This window comes from Bufo bufo, chromosome 4, assembly GCF_905171765.1.
Source record: "Bufo bufo chromosome 4, aBufBuf1.1, whole genome shotgun sequence".
Lineage (NCBI taxonomy): Eukaryota > Metazoa > Chordata > Amphibia > Anura > Bufonidae > Bufo > Bufo bufo.
Window position 1 is genome coordinate 434342813 of NC_053392.1, and position 12966 is coordinate 434355778.

Here is a 12966-nt window from a genome sequence, read left to right on the forward strand (position 1 = left end):
TTAAAAAAATAAAAAGATAGTAACATGTTTTAGTTTTTTTGTTTTTTTTCCATAAAAATGTGATTTATATATGATGTCATTTTCTGATGACACATTCCCTTTAAGTGGCCTGCTCCGGCTCTGGATGCCTTTCATTATGTAGCAGTAACACAATAAATTTGAGAGTGACCATGGAGGTACTTTTTTGGATAAGGTAACAGGTTTTAAGAGATTGTACCTAATAGAGTAAACTGTATTAGACTGAGGAGAGCACCTACTGGAAATTCTGCAGAGCGAGGAGAAAGATCACACATGCACAGGCAGCACCAGTGTAAAGAGAGCAGAATAAAACACTGCTGAACTGTAATGTATTTAGGGCTCAGAACTGGTTTAGGGTTTTAGAAATGGTTCATCATTTTGGCGTTACAAACAATTTCCAGATTCAATGAAGCATGCAAATAAATAGATATATACAACTAGGGATCGACCGATTATCGGTTTTACCGATATCGGCCGATAATCAGGATTTTGAACGTTATCGGTATCTGCATCTATTTTGCCGATATACCGATAACGTATTGGGAACACAGAACGCGCTGCTCTCAGCGCTCTCCGTGTTCCCTCAGCAGCAGGAGAGGAGAAGGAAGCAGTGTCTCCTCCCCCTGTGCTGTGCTGCCACTGCCGCCAATGACAGAAGAGAAGACAAGCGGAGGGGAGGGGCTGTGGCCGCTGCGCCACCAATGAAGATGAGTATCTCAGTAATTCATATACAGGAGGCGGGAGCTGGCTGCAGAATCACATAGCCGGCTCCCAACCTCTACGAACGGTAGCTGCGGTCCGCGGTAGTTAACCCCTTAGGTGCCGCGGATCGCAGCTAACGCTCATAGAGGTCGGGAGCCGGCTATGTGATTCTGCAGCCAGCTCCCGCCTCCTGTATATGAATGAGAGACTTCTCTTCATTGGTGGCGCAGTGCGCCCCCCCCCCCCCCAAGCCCCCCAGTATTAATCATTGGTGGCGCAGTGCGCCCTCCACCCCCATCCCAATAGTAAAAACATTGGTGCGCCCCCCCCCCCACCCAAGCCTTCCCCCCAGTTTTACTCATTGGTGGCAGTAGCGACAGGATCCCCTCTCCCCTGCTCCTCCGATCGGAGGCCCAGCAGTGTAAGCCTGGGGCTCCGATCGCTTACCATGGCAGCCAGGACGCTATTGAAGCCCTGGCTGCCATGTTCAGCTCCATGCTGCTGTGTGCACAAAGCACAGAGCAGCAGGGACAGTGTGAGATCCTATTCACCCTGATAGAGCTCTATCAGGGTGAATAGGACAAGGGTTCTAGTCCCTAAGGGGGTTAAAAGTTAGTAAAACAAAACTAAAAAAAACCACAAAAATATTAAGTATAAATGAAAAAGATTTACAAAAAAAAAAAAATACACGTTAACAATAAACATATTAATTTTCAGCAGATTTGTGTAGGAAATTTTTTTTTTCTCAAAAATGAAAATTCCCAGAATATCGGTATAAATTATCGGCTATCGGCCTGAAAATTCACAAATTATCGGTATCGGCCCTAAAAAAAAATCTATATCAGTCGATCCCTATATACAACAGTAAAGAAAACCACAGTTACATAGTACTATTGAAAAAAAGACTTACCGTATGTCAAATCAAGTTCAACAAAGGGATGGGAGGGGATGTGAATTAGGGCTCATGCACACAAACATTTTTTCTTTTTCTTTTTTGCGGACCGTATGTGGAACCATTCATTTCAATGGGTCCACAAAAAAACAAACAAACAGTTGTTACTCCATGTGCATTTTATTTCCATATGTTCGTTCCACAAACAAATTGAACATGTCCTATTATTGTCTGCATTACCGACAAGGATAGTACTGCTCTATTAGGGGCCAGCTGTTCCGTTCCGCAAAATACAGAATTCACATGGACATCATCTGTATTTTTTGCGGATCCGTGTTTTGCGAACCGCAAAATACATACGGTCGTGTGCATGAGCCCTTATAAGGGGAGAGAAAAGCCAGAATTCTACTCATTTTCATAAGCATTAGGGCTCATGCTCACAACCATTGGGTGTTTTGTGGTTTGCAAAGTACCAAGCATGGATACCAACCTTTTTTGCGGCCCCATTGAAGTGAATGGTTGTGCTTTTTAACCACCTCAGCCCCCAGTGCTTAAACACCCTGAAAGACCAGGCCACTTTTTACACTTCTGACCTACACTACTTTCACCGTTTATTGCTCGGTCATGCAACTTACCACCCAAATGAATTTTACCTCCTTTTCTTCTCACTAATAGAGCTTTCATTTGGTGGTATTTCATTGCTGCTGACATTTTTACTTTTTTTGTTATTAATCAAAATTTAACGATTTTTTTGCAAAAAAATGACATTTTTCACTTTCAGTTGTAAAATTTTGCAAAAAAAACGAGATCCATATAGAAATTTTGCTCTAAATTTATAGTTCTACATGTCTTTGATAAAAAAAAAATGGTTTGGGTAAAAGTTATAGCGTTTACAAACTATGGTACAAAAATGTGAATTTCCGCTTTTTGAAGCAGCTCTGACTTTCTGAGCACCTGTCATGTTTCCTGAGGTTCTACAATGGCCAGACAGTACAAACACCCCACAAATGACCCCATTTCGGAAAGTACACACCCTAAGGTATTCGCTGATGGGCATAGTGAGTTCATAGAACTTTTTATTTTTTGTCACAAGTTAGCGGAAAATGATGATTTTTTTTTTTTTTTTTCTTACAAAGTCTCATATTCCACTAACTTGTGACAAAAAATAAAAACTTCTATGAACTCACTATGCCCATCACGAAATACCTTGGGGTCTCTTCTTTCCAAAATGGGGTCACTTGTGGGGTAGTTATACTGCCCTGGCATTTTAGGGGCCCAAATGTGTGGTAAGGAGTTTGAAATCAAATTCTGTAAAAAATGACCTGTGAAATCCGAAAGGTGCTCTTTGGAATATGGGCCCCTTTGCCCACCTAGGCTGCAAAAAAGTGTCACACATCTGGTATCTCCGTACTCAGGAGAAGGTGGGGAATGTGTTTTGGGGTGTCTTTTTACATATACCCATGCTGGGTGAGATAAATATCTTGGTCAAATGCCAACTTTGTATAAAAAAATGGAAAAAGTTGTCTTTTGCCAAGATATTTCTCTCACCCAGCATGGGTATATGTAAAATGACACCCCAAAACACATTCCCCACCTTCTCCTGAGTACGGCAATACCAGATGTGTGACATTTTTTTGCAGCCTAGGTGGGCAAAGGGGCCCATATTCCAAAGAGCACCTTTCGGATTTCACAGGTCATTTTTTACAGAATTTGATTTCAAACTCCTTACCACACATTTGGGCCCCTAGAATGCCAGGGCAGTATAACTACCCCACAAGTGACCCCATTTTGGAAAGAAGACACCCCAAGGTATTCCGTGAGGGGCATGGCAAGTTCCTAGAATTTTTTATTTTTTTTCACAAGTTAGTGGAAAATGATGATTTTTTTTTTTTTTTTTTTTTTTTTTTTTTCATACAAAGTCTCATATTCCACTAACTTGTGACAAAAAATAAAAACTTCCATGAACTCACTATGCCCATCAGCGAATACCTTGGGGTCTCTTCTTTCCAAAATGGGGTCACTTGTGGGGTAGTTATACTGCCCTGGCATTTTAGGGGCCCAAATGTGTGGTAAGGAGTTTGAAATCAAATTCTGTAAAAAATGACCTGTGAAATCCGAAAGGTGCTCTTTGGAATATGGGCCCCTTTGCCCACCTAGGCTGCAAAAAAGTGTCACACATCTGGTATCTCCGTACTCAGGAGAAGGTGGGGAATGTGTTTTGGGGTGTCATTTTACATATACCCTTGCTGGGTGAGAGAAATATCTTGGCAAAAGACAACTTTTCCCATTTTTTTATACAAAGTTGGCATTTGACCAAGATATTTCTCTCACCCAGCATGGGTATATGTAAAATGACACCCCAAAACACATTCCCCACCTTCTCCTGAGTACGGCGATACCAGATGTGTGACACTTTTTTGCAGCCTAGATGCGCAAAGGGGCCCAAATTCCTTTTAGGAGGGCATTTTTAGACATTTGGATACCAGACTTCTTCTCACGCTTTGGGGCCCCTAGAATGCCAGGGCAGTATAAATACCCCACATGTGACCCCATTTTGGAAAGAAGACACCCCAAGGTATTCAATGAGGGGCATGGCGAGTTCATAGAAATTTTTTTTTTTTGGCACAAGTTAGCGGAAATTGATATTTTTAATTTTTTTCTCACAAAGTCTCCCGTTCCGCTAACTTGGGACAAAAATTTCAATCTTTCATGGACTCAATATGCCCCTCACGGAATACCTGGGGGTGTCTTCTTTCCGAAATGGGGTCACATGTGGGGTATTTATACTGCCCTGGCATTCTAGGGGCCCTAAAGCGTGAGAAGAAGTCTGGAATATAAATGTCTAAAAAATTTTACGCATTTGGTTTCCGTGAGGGGTATGGTGAGTTCATGTGAGATTTTATTTTTTGACACAAGTTAGTGGAATATGAGACTTTGTAAGAAAAAAAAAAAAAAATTCCGCTAACTTGGGCCAAAAAAATGTCTGAATGGAGCCTTACAGGGGGGTGATCAATGACAGGGGGGTGATCAATGACAGGGGGGTGATCAATGACAGGGGGGTGATCAGGGAGTCTATATGGGGTGATAACCACAGTCATTGATCACGCCCGTGTAAGGCTTCATTCAGACGTCCGTATGCGTTTTGCGGATCCGATCCATCTATCAGTGGATCCGTAAAAATCATGCGGACGTCTGAATGGAGCTTTACAGGGGGGTAATCAATGACAGGGGGGTAATCAATGACAGGGGGGTGATCAGGGAGTCTATATGGGGTGATCACCACAGTCATTGATCATGCCCCTGTAAGGCTTCATTCAGACGTCCGGATGCGTTTTGCGGATCCGATCCATCTATCAGTGGATCCGTAAAAATCATGCGGACGTCTGAATGGAGCTTTACAGGGGGGTAATCAATGACAGGGGGGTGATCAGGGAGTCTATATGGGGTGATCACCACAGTCATTGATCACGCCCCTGTAAGGCTTCATTCAGACGTCCGGATGCGTTTTGCGGATCCGATCCATCTATCAGTGCATCCGTAAAAATCATGCGGACATCTGAATGGAGCTTTACAGGGGGTTGATCAATGACAGGGGGGTGATCACCACAGTCATTGATCATGCCCCTGTAAGGCTTCATTCAGACGTCCGGATGCGTTTTGCAGATCGGATCCATCTATCAGTGCATCCGTAAAAATCATGCGGACATCTGAATGGAGCTTTACAGGGGGGTAATCAATGACAGGGGGGTGATCACCACAGTCATTGATCATGCCCCTGTAAGGCTTCATTCAGACGTCCGGATGCGTTTTGCGGATCGGATCCATCTATCAGTGCATCCGTAAAAATCATGCGGACATCTGAATGGAGCTTTACAGGGGGGTGATCAGGGAGTCTATATGGGGTGATCACCACAGTCATTGATCATGCCCCTGTAAGGCTTCATTCAGACGTCCGGATGCGTTTTGCGGATCCGATCCATCTATCAGTGGATCCGTAAAAATCATGCGGACGTCTGAATGGAGCTTTACAGGGGGGTAATCAATGACAGGGGGGTAATCAATGACAGGGGGGTGATCAGGGAGTCTATATGGGGTGATCACCACAGTCATTGATCACGCCCCTGTAAGGCTTCATTCAGACGTCCGGATGCGTTTTGCGGATCCGATCCATCTATCAGTGGATCCGTAAAAATCATGCGGACATCTGAATGGAGCTTTACAGGGGGGTGATCAATGACAGGGGGGTGATCAGGGAGTCTATATGGGGTCATCAGGGGTGATCAGGGGCTAATAAGGGGTTAATAAGTGACGGGGGGGGGGGGGGGGTAGTGTAGTGTAGTGGGGCTTGGTGCTACTTTACTGAGCTACCTGTGTCCTCTGGTGGTCGATCCAAACAAAGGGGACCACCAGAGGACCAGGTAGCAGGTATATTAGACGCTGTTATCAAAACAGCGTCTAATATACCTGTTAAGGGTTAAAAAACACATCTCCAGCCTGCCAGCGAACGATCGCCGCTGGCAGGCTGGAGATCAACTCTCTTACCTTCCGTTCCTGTGAGCGCGCGCGCCTGTGTGCGCGCGTTCACAGGAAATCTCGGCCATCGCGAGATGACGCGTATATGCGTGACTGTGCGCAGCGCTGCCACCTCCGGAACGCGATCCTGCGTTAGGCGGTCCGGAGGTGGTTAATGCCGCAAAAAAAAAAAAAAGTAGACACGGAAAAAAAAAATACGTTCATGTGCATGAGCCCTTAATGTTATGTTCTTTCGTTCTAGGAAATCATCTAAACCTTTTTTAAAGCCATCAACTGTTCCTCCTGTGACTTTTTTCATGAAGTAGACCATTCCACAGAGCCATAGCTCTTAGGCCTCATGCACACGACAGTATTTTTTCACGGTCCGCAAAACGGGGTTTCGTTGTTCCGTGTCCGTTTTATTTTCCTGTGTGTCTTCCTTGATTTTTAGAGGATCACCAGACAAGAAAAGTGAAAAAAAAATCTAAGTCAAGTTTGCCTTGAAAATGATAGGAAAAAAACAGACACGGATCACGGACACTGATGACAATCTTGTGTGCCTCAGTGTTTTTTCACGGACCCATTGACTTGAATGGGTCCGCGAATCGTTGTCACGGACAGGTCGCACTGGCCAATACAAGGGAGGGAGGGCCGGCCGCACCGGCCACCAATTGAGTTAAATACAAAGGAGGGAGGGGGGTCCGGCCGCACTGGCCACCAATGAGTTAAATACAGGGGAAGGGGGGTCTGCCCCCTGCTGCCTGGCAGCACCTGCCAGGCAGCAGGGGGCAGTCATGTACACAGTTCTTTTAGTAAATTCTAACTTGAAGCGTCCCCATCACCATGGGAACGCCTCTGTATAAGAATATACTGTCGGATCAGAGTTTTCACGAAGTGAAAAATCAGATCTTGTTATGCAGACGGATCCGTTCTGAACGGATGCAAGCGTTTGCATTATAGGAGCGGATCCATCTGTACAGACACCAGACGGATCCGCTCCTAACACAAGCATGAAAGTAGCCCTAAAATGTCAGGTTTCTGTGATGTAAAAAAAAATTAGACAAATTATTTCAGAACTTTTTCCACCTTTAATGTGACCTATAAACTGTACAACTCAATTGAAAAAAACTTAAATCTTTTAGGTAGAGGGAAGAAAAAAAATAAAAATAAAATAATATGGTTGCATAAGTGTGCACACCCTTAAACTAATACTTTGTTGAAGCACCTTTTGATTTTATTACAGCACTCAGTCTTTTTGGTTATAAGTCTATCAGCATGGCACATTTTGACTTGGCAAGATTTGTCCACTCTTCTTTGCAAAAACACTCCAAATCTGTCAGATTGCGACGGCATCTCCTGTGCACAGCCCTCTTCATATCACCCCACAGATTTTCAATCTTCTTCTGGTGAAGCCATTCCTTTGTTGATTTGGATGTATGCTTTGGGTCTTTGTCATGCTGAAAGATGAAATTCCTCTTGATGTTCTGCTTTCTAGCAGAAGCCTGAAGATTTTGTGCCAATATTAACTGGTATTTGGAACTGTTCATAATTCCCTCTAGCTTAACTAAGGCCCCAGTTCCAGCTGAAGAAAAACAGCCCAAAGCATGATGCTGCCACCACCATGTTTCACTGTGAGTATGATGTTCTTTTGGTGATGTGCAGTGCTGTTTGTGCGCCAAACATATCTTTTGGAATTATGGCCAAAAAGTTCAACCTTGGTTTCATCAGACCAGAACACCTTTTCCCACATGCTTTTGGGAGACTTCAGATGTGTTTTTGCAAAATGTAGCCTGGCTTGGATGTTTTTCTTTGTAAGAAAAGGCTTTCGTCTTGCCACTCTACCCCATAGCTCAAACATATGAAGAATACGGGAGATTGTTGTCACATGTACCACACAGCCAGTGCTTGCCAGATATTCCTACAGCTCCTTTATTGTTGCTGTAGGCCTCTTGGTAACCTCCCAGACCAGATTTCTTCTCGTCTTTTCATCAATTTTGGAGGGACGTCCAGTTCTTGGTAATGTCACGGTTGTGCCATATTTTCTCCACTTGATGATGACTGTCTTCATACTGTGTTCCATGGTATATCTAATGCCTTGGAAATTCTTTTGTACCCTTCTCCTGACGGATACCTTTTAACAATGAGATCCCTCTGATGTTTTGGAAGCTCTCTGTGGACCATGGCTTTTGCTGTGGGATGCGACATTTAAGGAAAGACCAACTAGAGCAGCTGAACTTTATTTGGGGTTAATCAGAGGCACTTTAAATGATGGCAGGTGTATGCCGACTCCTATTTAACATGATTTTGAATGTGATTGCTTAATTCTGAACACCGCTACATCCCCAGTTATAAGAGGGTGTGCACACTTATGCATCCACATTATTTTAGGTTTTTTTGTTCCCTAGATTTCAGTTTGTTTTTCAATTGAGTTGTACAGTTTATAGGTCACATTAAAAGGTGGAAAAAGTTCTGAAATTATTTATCTTTGTCTCATTTTTTTACATCACAGAAACCTGACATTTTAACAGGGGTGTGTAGACTTTTTATATCCACTGTATATTGAAATTTACCAGAATTCTTAAACGAGTATAAACTTTGTAAACGTATGTTGTAAAAATGCTCTACCTGTCAAAAGCTGGTGCATTAGCTTCTAGTCCTCTAGTAATTTTAAGATGATGAGAGCCAACCTTAAAGTGGGAAAAATAAATAAATAAAATTTTAAAAAAAATTAATTTTTTGGTTTACTTAAACAAGAAGATACAAATAAAGATAAAAAACAGATTAAATATACATATGTAAATAAATAATTGTACATCGCACATGCCCTTCTGCATGTAAGGCTTCTGTCAGCAGATTTGAAGCTATGAAACTGGCTGACCTGTTGCATGTGTGCTTGACAGCTGAAGGCATCTGTGTTGGTCCCATGTTCATACGTGTCCTCATTGCTTATAAAAATGAAGTTTTAATATATGCAAATGAGCCTCTAGGAGCAACAGGCTCATTTTGCTTTAGGAATGAGGACTGCCAGAGGATGCGCCTATTCATAAATTAGGAGCATCATCCGGTAACATGGGAGATATATACCAGCTGGTCTACGATAAATCTCCCCAAAAGGCTTACGTCTATGGAAGAGTATCTCACATACAAAATTTGCAGGCGAGCAAGGAGAGGAGAAAGACCAAAGCAGAGATGCCAGCCTCTGATTGGGTGACAGAGAAAGACACCCTTAGTTTCTAAAATGGACAACTATAAATTGCAACTAACTTTTCACAGATGCAGAAGCAATGTCAGCTATAAATTAAAAAAATACGTGCTACAAGTGAAATACTGTGCAGAGAGCTAGCGCATGAAAGTTTTTGTTATTTTCTGACCAAAGCATACATTAATGAAGACAACAGATGAATGCATTTTTGATGACAAGTAGGGTATAGCCTTCTGACCTTGTACAGACATGTAAAGATAAAAGTGGTTTGGCGCAGTGAACTATTTAATATTCAGAAAAGAGAAAAATGTCTAGAAAAACAGGAAGAAGCCCTGAGATTTTTTCTTCACCCTGGAAATCAATTACGTCACACATGTTCTCAGGACGGGTGGAGACCAGACCACACCTAAAATCAATCACACACAACTTGCACCTTCCATATGCAATTAATAGAGTAGAAAACAATGACAGTTACAATTAGCTATGTCTAACAATGAAAGGGGTCATTTATTAAGACCACTTTTTGTTTTCCCTACACAACATTTATAACATCTTGTAATATTGCAAGCTGCGTTTGTAGAAAACATTCTGCAAATCTCTTAGGTCTTTTTTTTTTAAATATTACTCGCCATCCATAGTATAATTTGCTTTGTTGACTTGACAGTACCCTAACACCTACATATTACAACACTATGAAGATTATGTTATCTACAATGGTGATATACATAATTTTATAATAAGATGCTGATGTGCTACACAAAAGGAATAAAGAGGTAGCAACCCTACTATGTTCAGGGTTTACACTGTTAAAAAAAAAAAAAAAAAAAAAAAAGAAATCTACATTTCAGCATAACAATATGGAGTAGATTCCATGGTTGTTGCCAACCTTCCATTTACCAGAACGAATGAAATAATGTGGAGCATTGGATGACAAATCTTTGGTTTCTGGGAATTCAGTTTAATTTGCCTATCAAAAACACAGAAATATAGTGGCAATACTGGAGGAGCTGCTCAACCCCTAACACTGTAGCGTGTTTTTCATTGGGGGAGCAGCCCCACCGCATGTGGACCGCAGCGAACGACTATCCCCAGCAAAAAATGCATACGGGTGAGGATGTCGGCGCGGTCCACATGCACCACAAGAGCATCCTACACAAAACGGAGGATTGTGCGGATGTAAATACAATCATATAAATCAAAAAATGCACCAAACGGATATGCCACTGACTATACTGGCTAGTCATAAATACAGATATTAAAAGCTGAGACTTTCGCCAATATATTCCTGTCAGGAAAATATCGGAGCCCTTCATGCACCATGTCACGGTCACTCAGCATGGCAAAGGGTCCTACCACTACGCTAACTATGGTGTGAACAAGGTCTGAAGGTGATGTAATCCAGCTCACAGCCGACATCCTCCACCGTATGCATTTTTTGCTGGGGATAGTCGTTCGCTGCGGTCCACATGCGGTGGGGCTGCTCCCCCAATGAAAAACACGCTACAGTGTTAGGGGTTGAGCAGCTCCTCCAGTATTGCCACTATATTTCTGTGTTTTTGTCTTGTTTTATACGTAGTGTATGTGCCTTTACCTGGCATTTAAACACTCTTTTGCACCTGGTGACCTTCATCACAGGGTCTGATATGGGTGTGGCTTGCAGCCTGGCTCTGTTCACATTGCACTAGTTGTCCTGCTAGGCGTTTGTGTGGAAGCCTGGCTGTGAGCTGGATTACATCACCTTCAGACCTTGTTCACACCATAGTTAGCGTAGTGATAGGACCCTTTGCCATGCTGAGTGACCGTGACGTGGTGCATGAAGGGCTCTGATATTAATTTGCCTGTGCCTAATCTATCATGTACTCCCACGTACAGTACAGACCAAAAGTTTGGACACACCTTCTCATTCAAAGAGTTTTCTTTATTTTCATGACTATGAAAATTGTAGATTCACACTGAAGGCATCAAAACTATGAATTAACACATGTGGAATTATATACATAACAAACAAGTGTGAAACAACTGAAAATATGTCATATTCTAGGTTCTTCAAAGTAGCCACCTTTTGCTTTGATTACTGCTTTGCACACTCTTGGCATTCTCTTGATGAGCTTCAAGAGGTAGTCCCCTGAAATGGTTTTCACTTCACAGGTGTGCCCTGTCAGGTTTAATAAGTGGGATTTCTTGCCTTATAAATGGATTTGGGACCATCAGTTGCGTTGAGGAGAAGTCAGGTGGCTACACAGCTGATAGTCCTACTGAATAGACTGTTAGAATTTGTATTATGGCAAGAAAAAAGCAGCTAAGTAAAGAAGAACGAGTGGCCATCATTACTTTAAGAAATGAAGGTCAGTCAGTCAGCCGAAAAATTGGGAAAACTTTGAAAGTAAGGGCTATTTGACCATGAAGGAGAGTGATGGGGTGCTGTGCCAGATGACCTGGCCTCCACAGTCACCGGACCTGAACCCAATCGAGATGGTTTGGGGTGAGCTGGACCGCAGAGTGAAGGCAAAAGGGCCAACAAGTGCTAAGCATCTCTGGGAACTCCTTCAAGACTGTTGGAAGACCATTTCAGGGGACTACCTCTTGAAGATTGAGAATGCCAAGAGTGTGCAAAGCAGTAATCAAAGCAAAAGGTGGCTACTTTGAAGAACCTAGAATATGACATATTTTCAGTTGTTTCACACTTGTTTGTTATGTATATAATTCCACATGTGTTAATTCATAGTTTTGATGCCTTCATAGTCATGAAAATAAAGAAAACTCTTTGAATGAGAAGGTGTGTCCAAACTTTTGGTCTGTACTGTATATCATCCTTTTAGAAATCTGTATACATACTTTAATATACTGGCAAGCCCAGGAATGAAGCAGTTTGTACACTGTGCACACAGAGCCAAGTCCTCATCAGTATTATTGGGCAAGATCAATCTGACAAAGCTGTGAAGCCTAGGGGAGAATTCAAATTCCTCCATGGCTTTTATGCTTGATATGACACCACAAAAGGAATTATACGTCACCGCCTTATTCATTGCAGCATTGCATTCTTTATGGCGGCCTAGTCTAAGCGCTGCACGGGTCCCCCTGGACCGGGCTGTGCAATGGCGCCCGCCACATGTAAAGTGCTGACAGAGGGAGCAGACTCCCTCGGTCTCCCATCGGCACCCCGCAAATGTGATCGCAGGGTGCCGATGTGTGTGAAGGCTGCCTGGGGTCTGATGTAGGGCCCCTGACCAGCCTTGAGTAATTTTCAGCAGGCTGCGCCTCTCTGGCGCAGCCTGCTAGTCAATGTCAGAATAGCATTGCCATTAAAATGCAATGAAATATAGGGATAGTGATTGCATTTTAAAAGCAATCAAAAAGCTGTCTGTTATAGACCCTTGTGGGACTATTAAGTGAAAATCTTCCCCATATGTTTGGTATTGCCGCGTCCATAACGACCCACACTACATAAATATCATGTAAATTATCCCCTACGGTGAACCCCGTAAAAAATAAATAAAAATAAAAATAAATAAAAAATAAAATTACTCTTAGTTGCCACCGAAAAACGTAATAACAAGCAATCAAAAAGCGCCATTTACTCCAAAATAATACCAATGAAAAATATAAGTGGTCCCGCAAAATTCAAGACCTCACACAACTC

At 42.6% G+C, this 12966-nt stretch overlaps 1 protein-coding gene across 2 annotated transcripts in view; it reads right to left on the reverse strand.

The window, feature by feature from the left end:
- SYNJ2 (synaptojanin 2) overlaps window positions 1-12966 on the reverse strand; it is a 287057-nt gene that overhangs the window by 171596 nt on the left and 102495 nt on the right. For both annotated transcript variants that reach the window (XM_040429362.1, XM_040429360.1), the window contains exon 6: window positions 8750-8811. In XM_040429362.1, the coding sequence (XP_040285296.1) occupies window positions 8750-8811 (62 nt within the window). The remainder of the gene's footprint in view (window positions 1-8749; window positions 8812-12966) is intronic.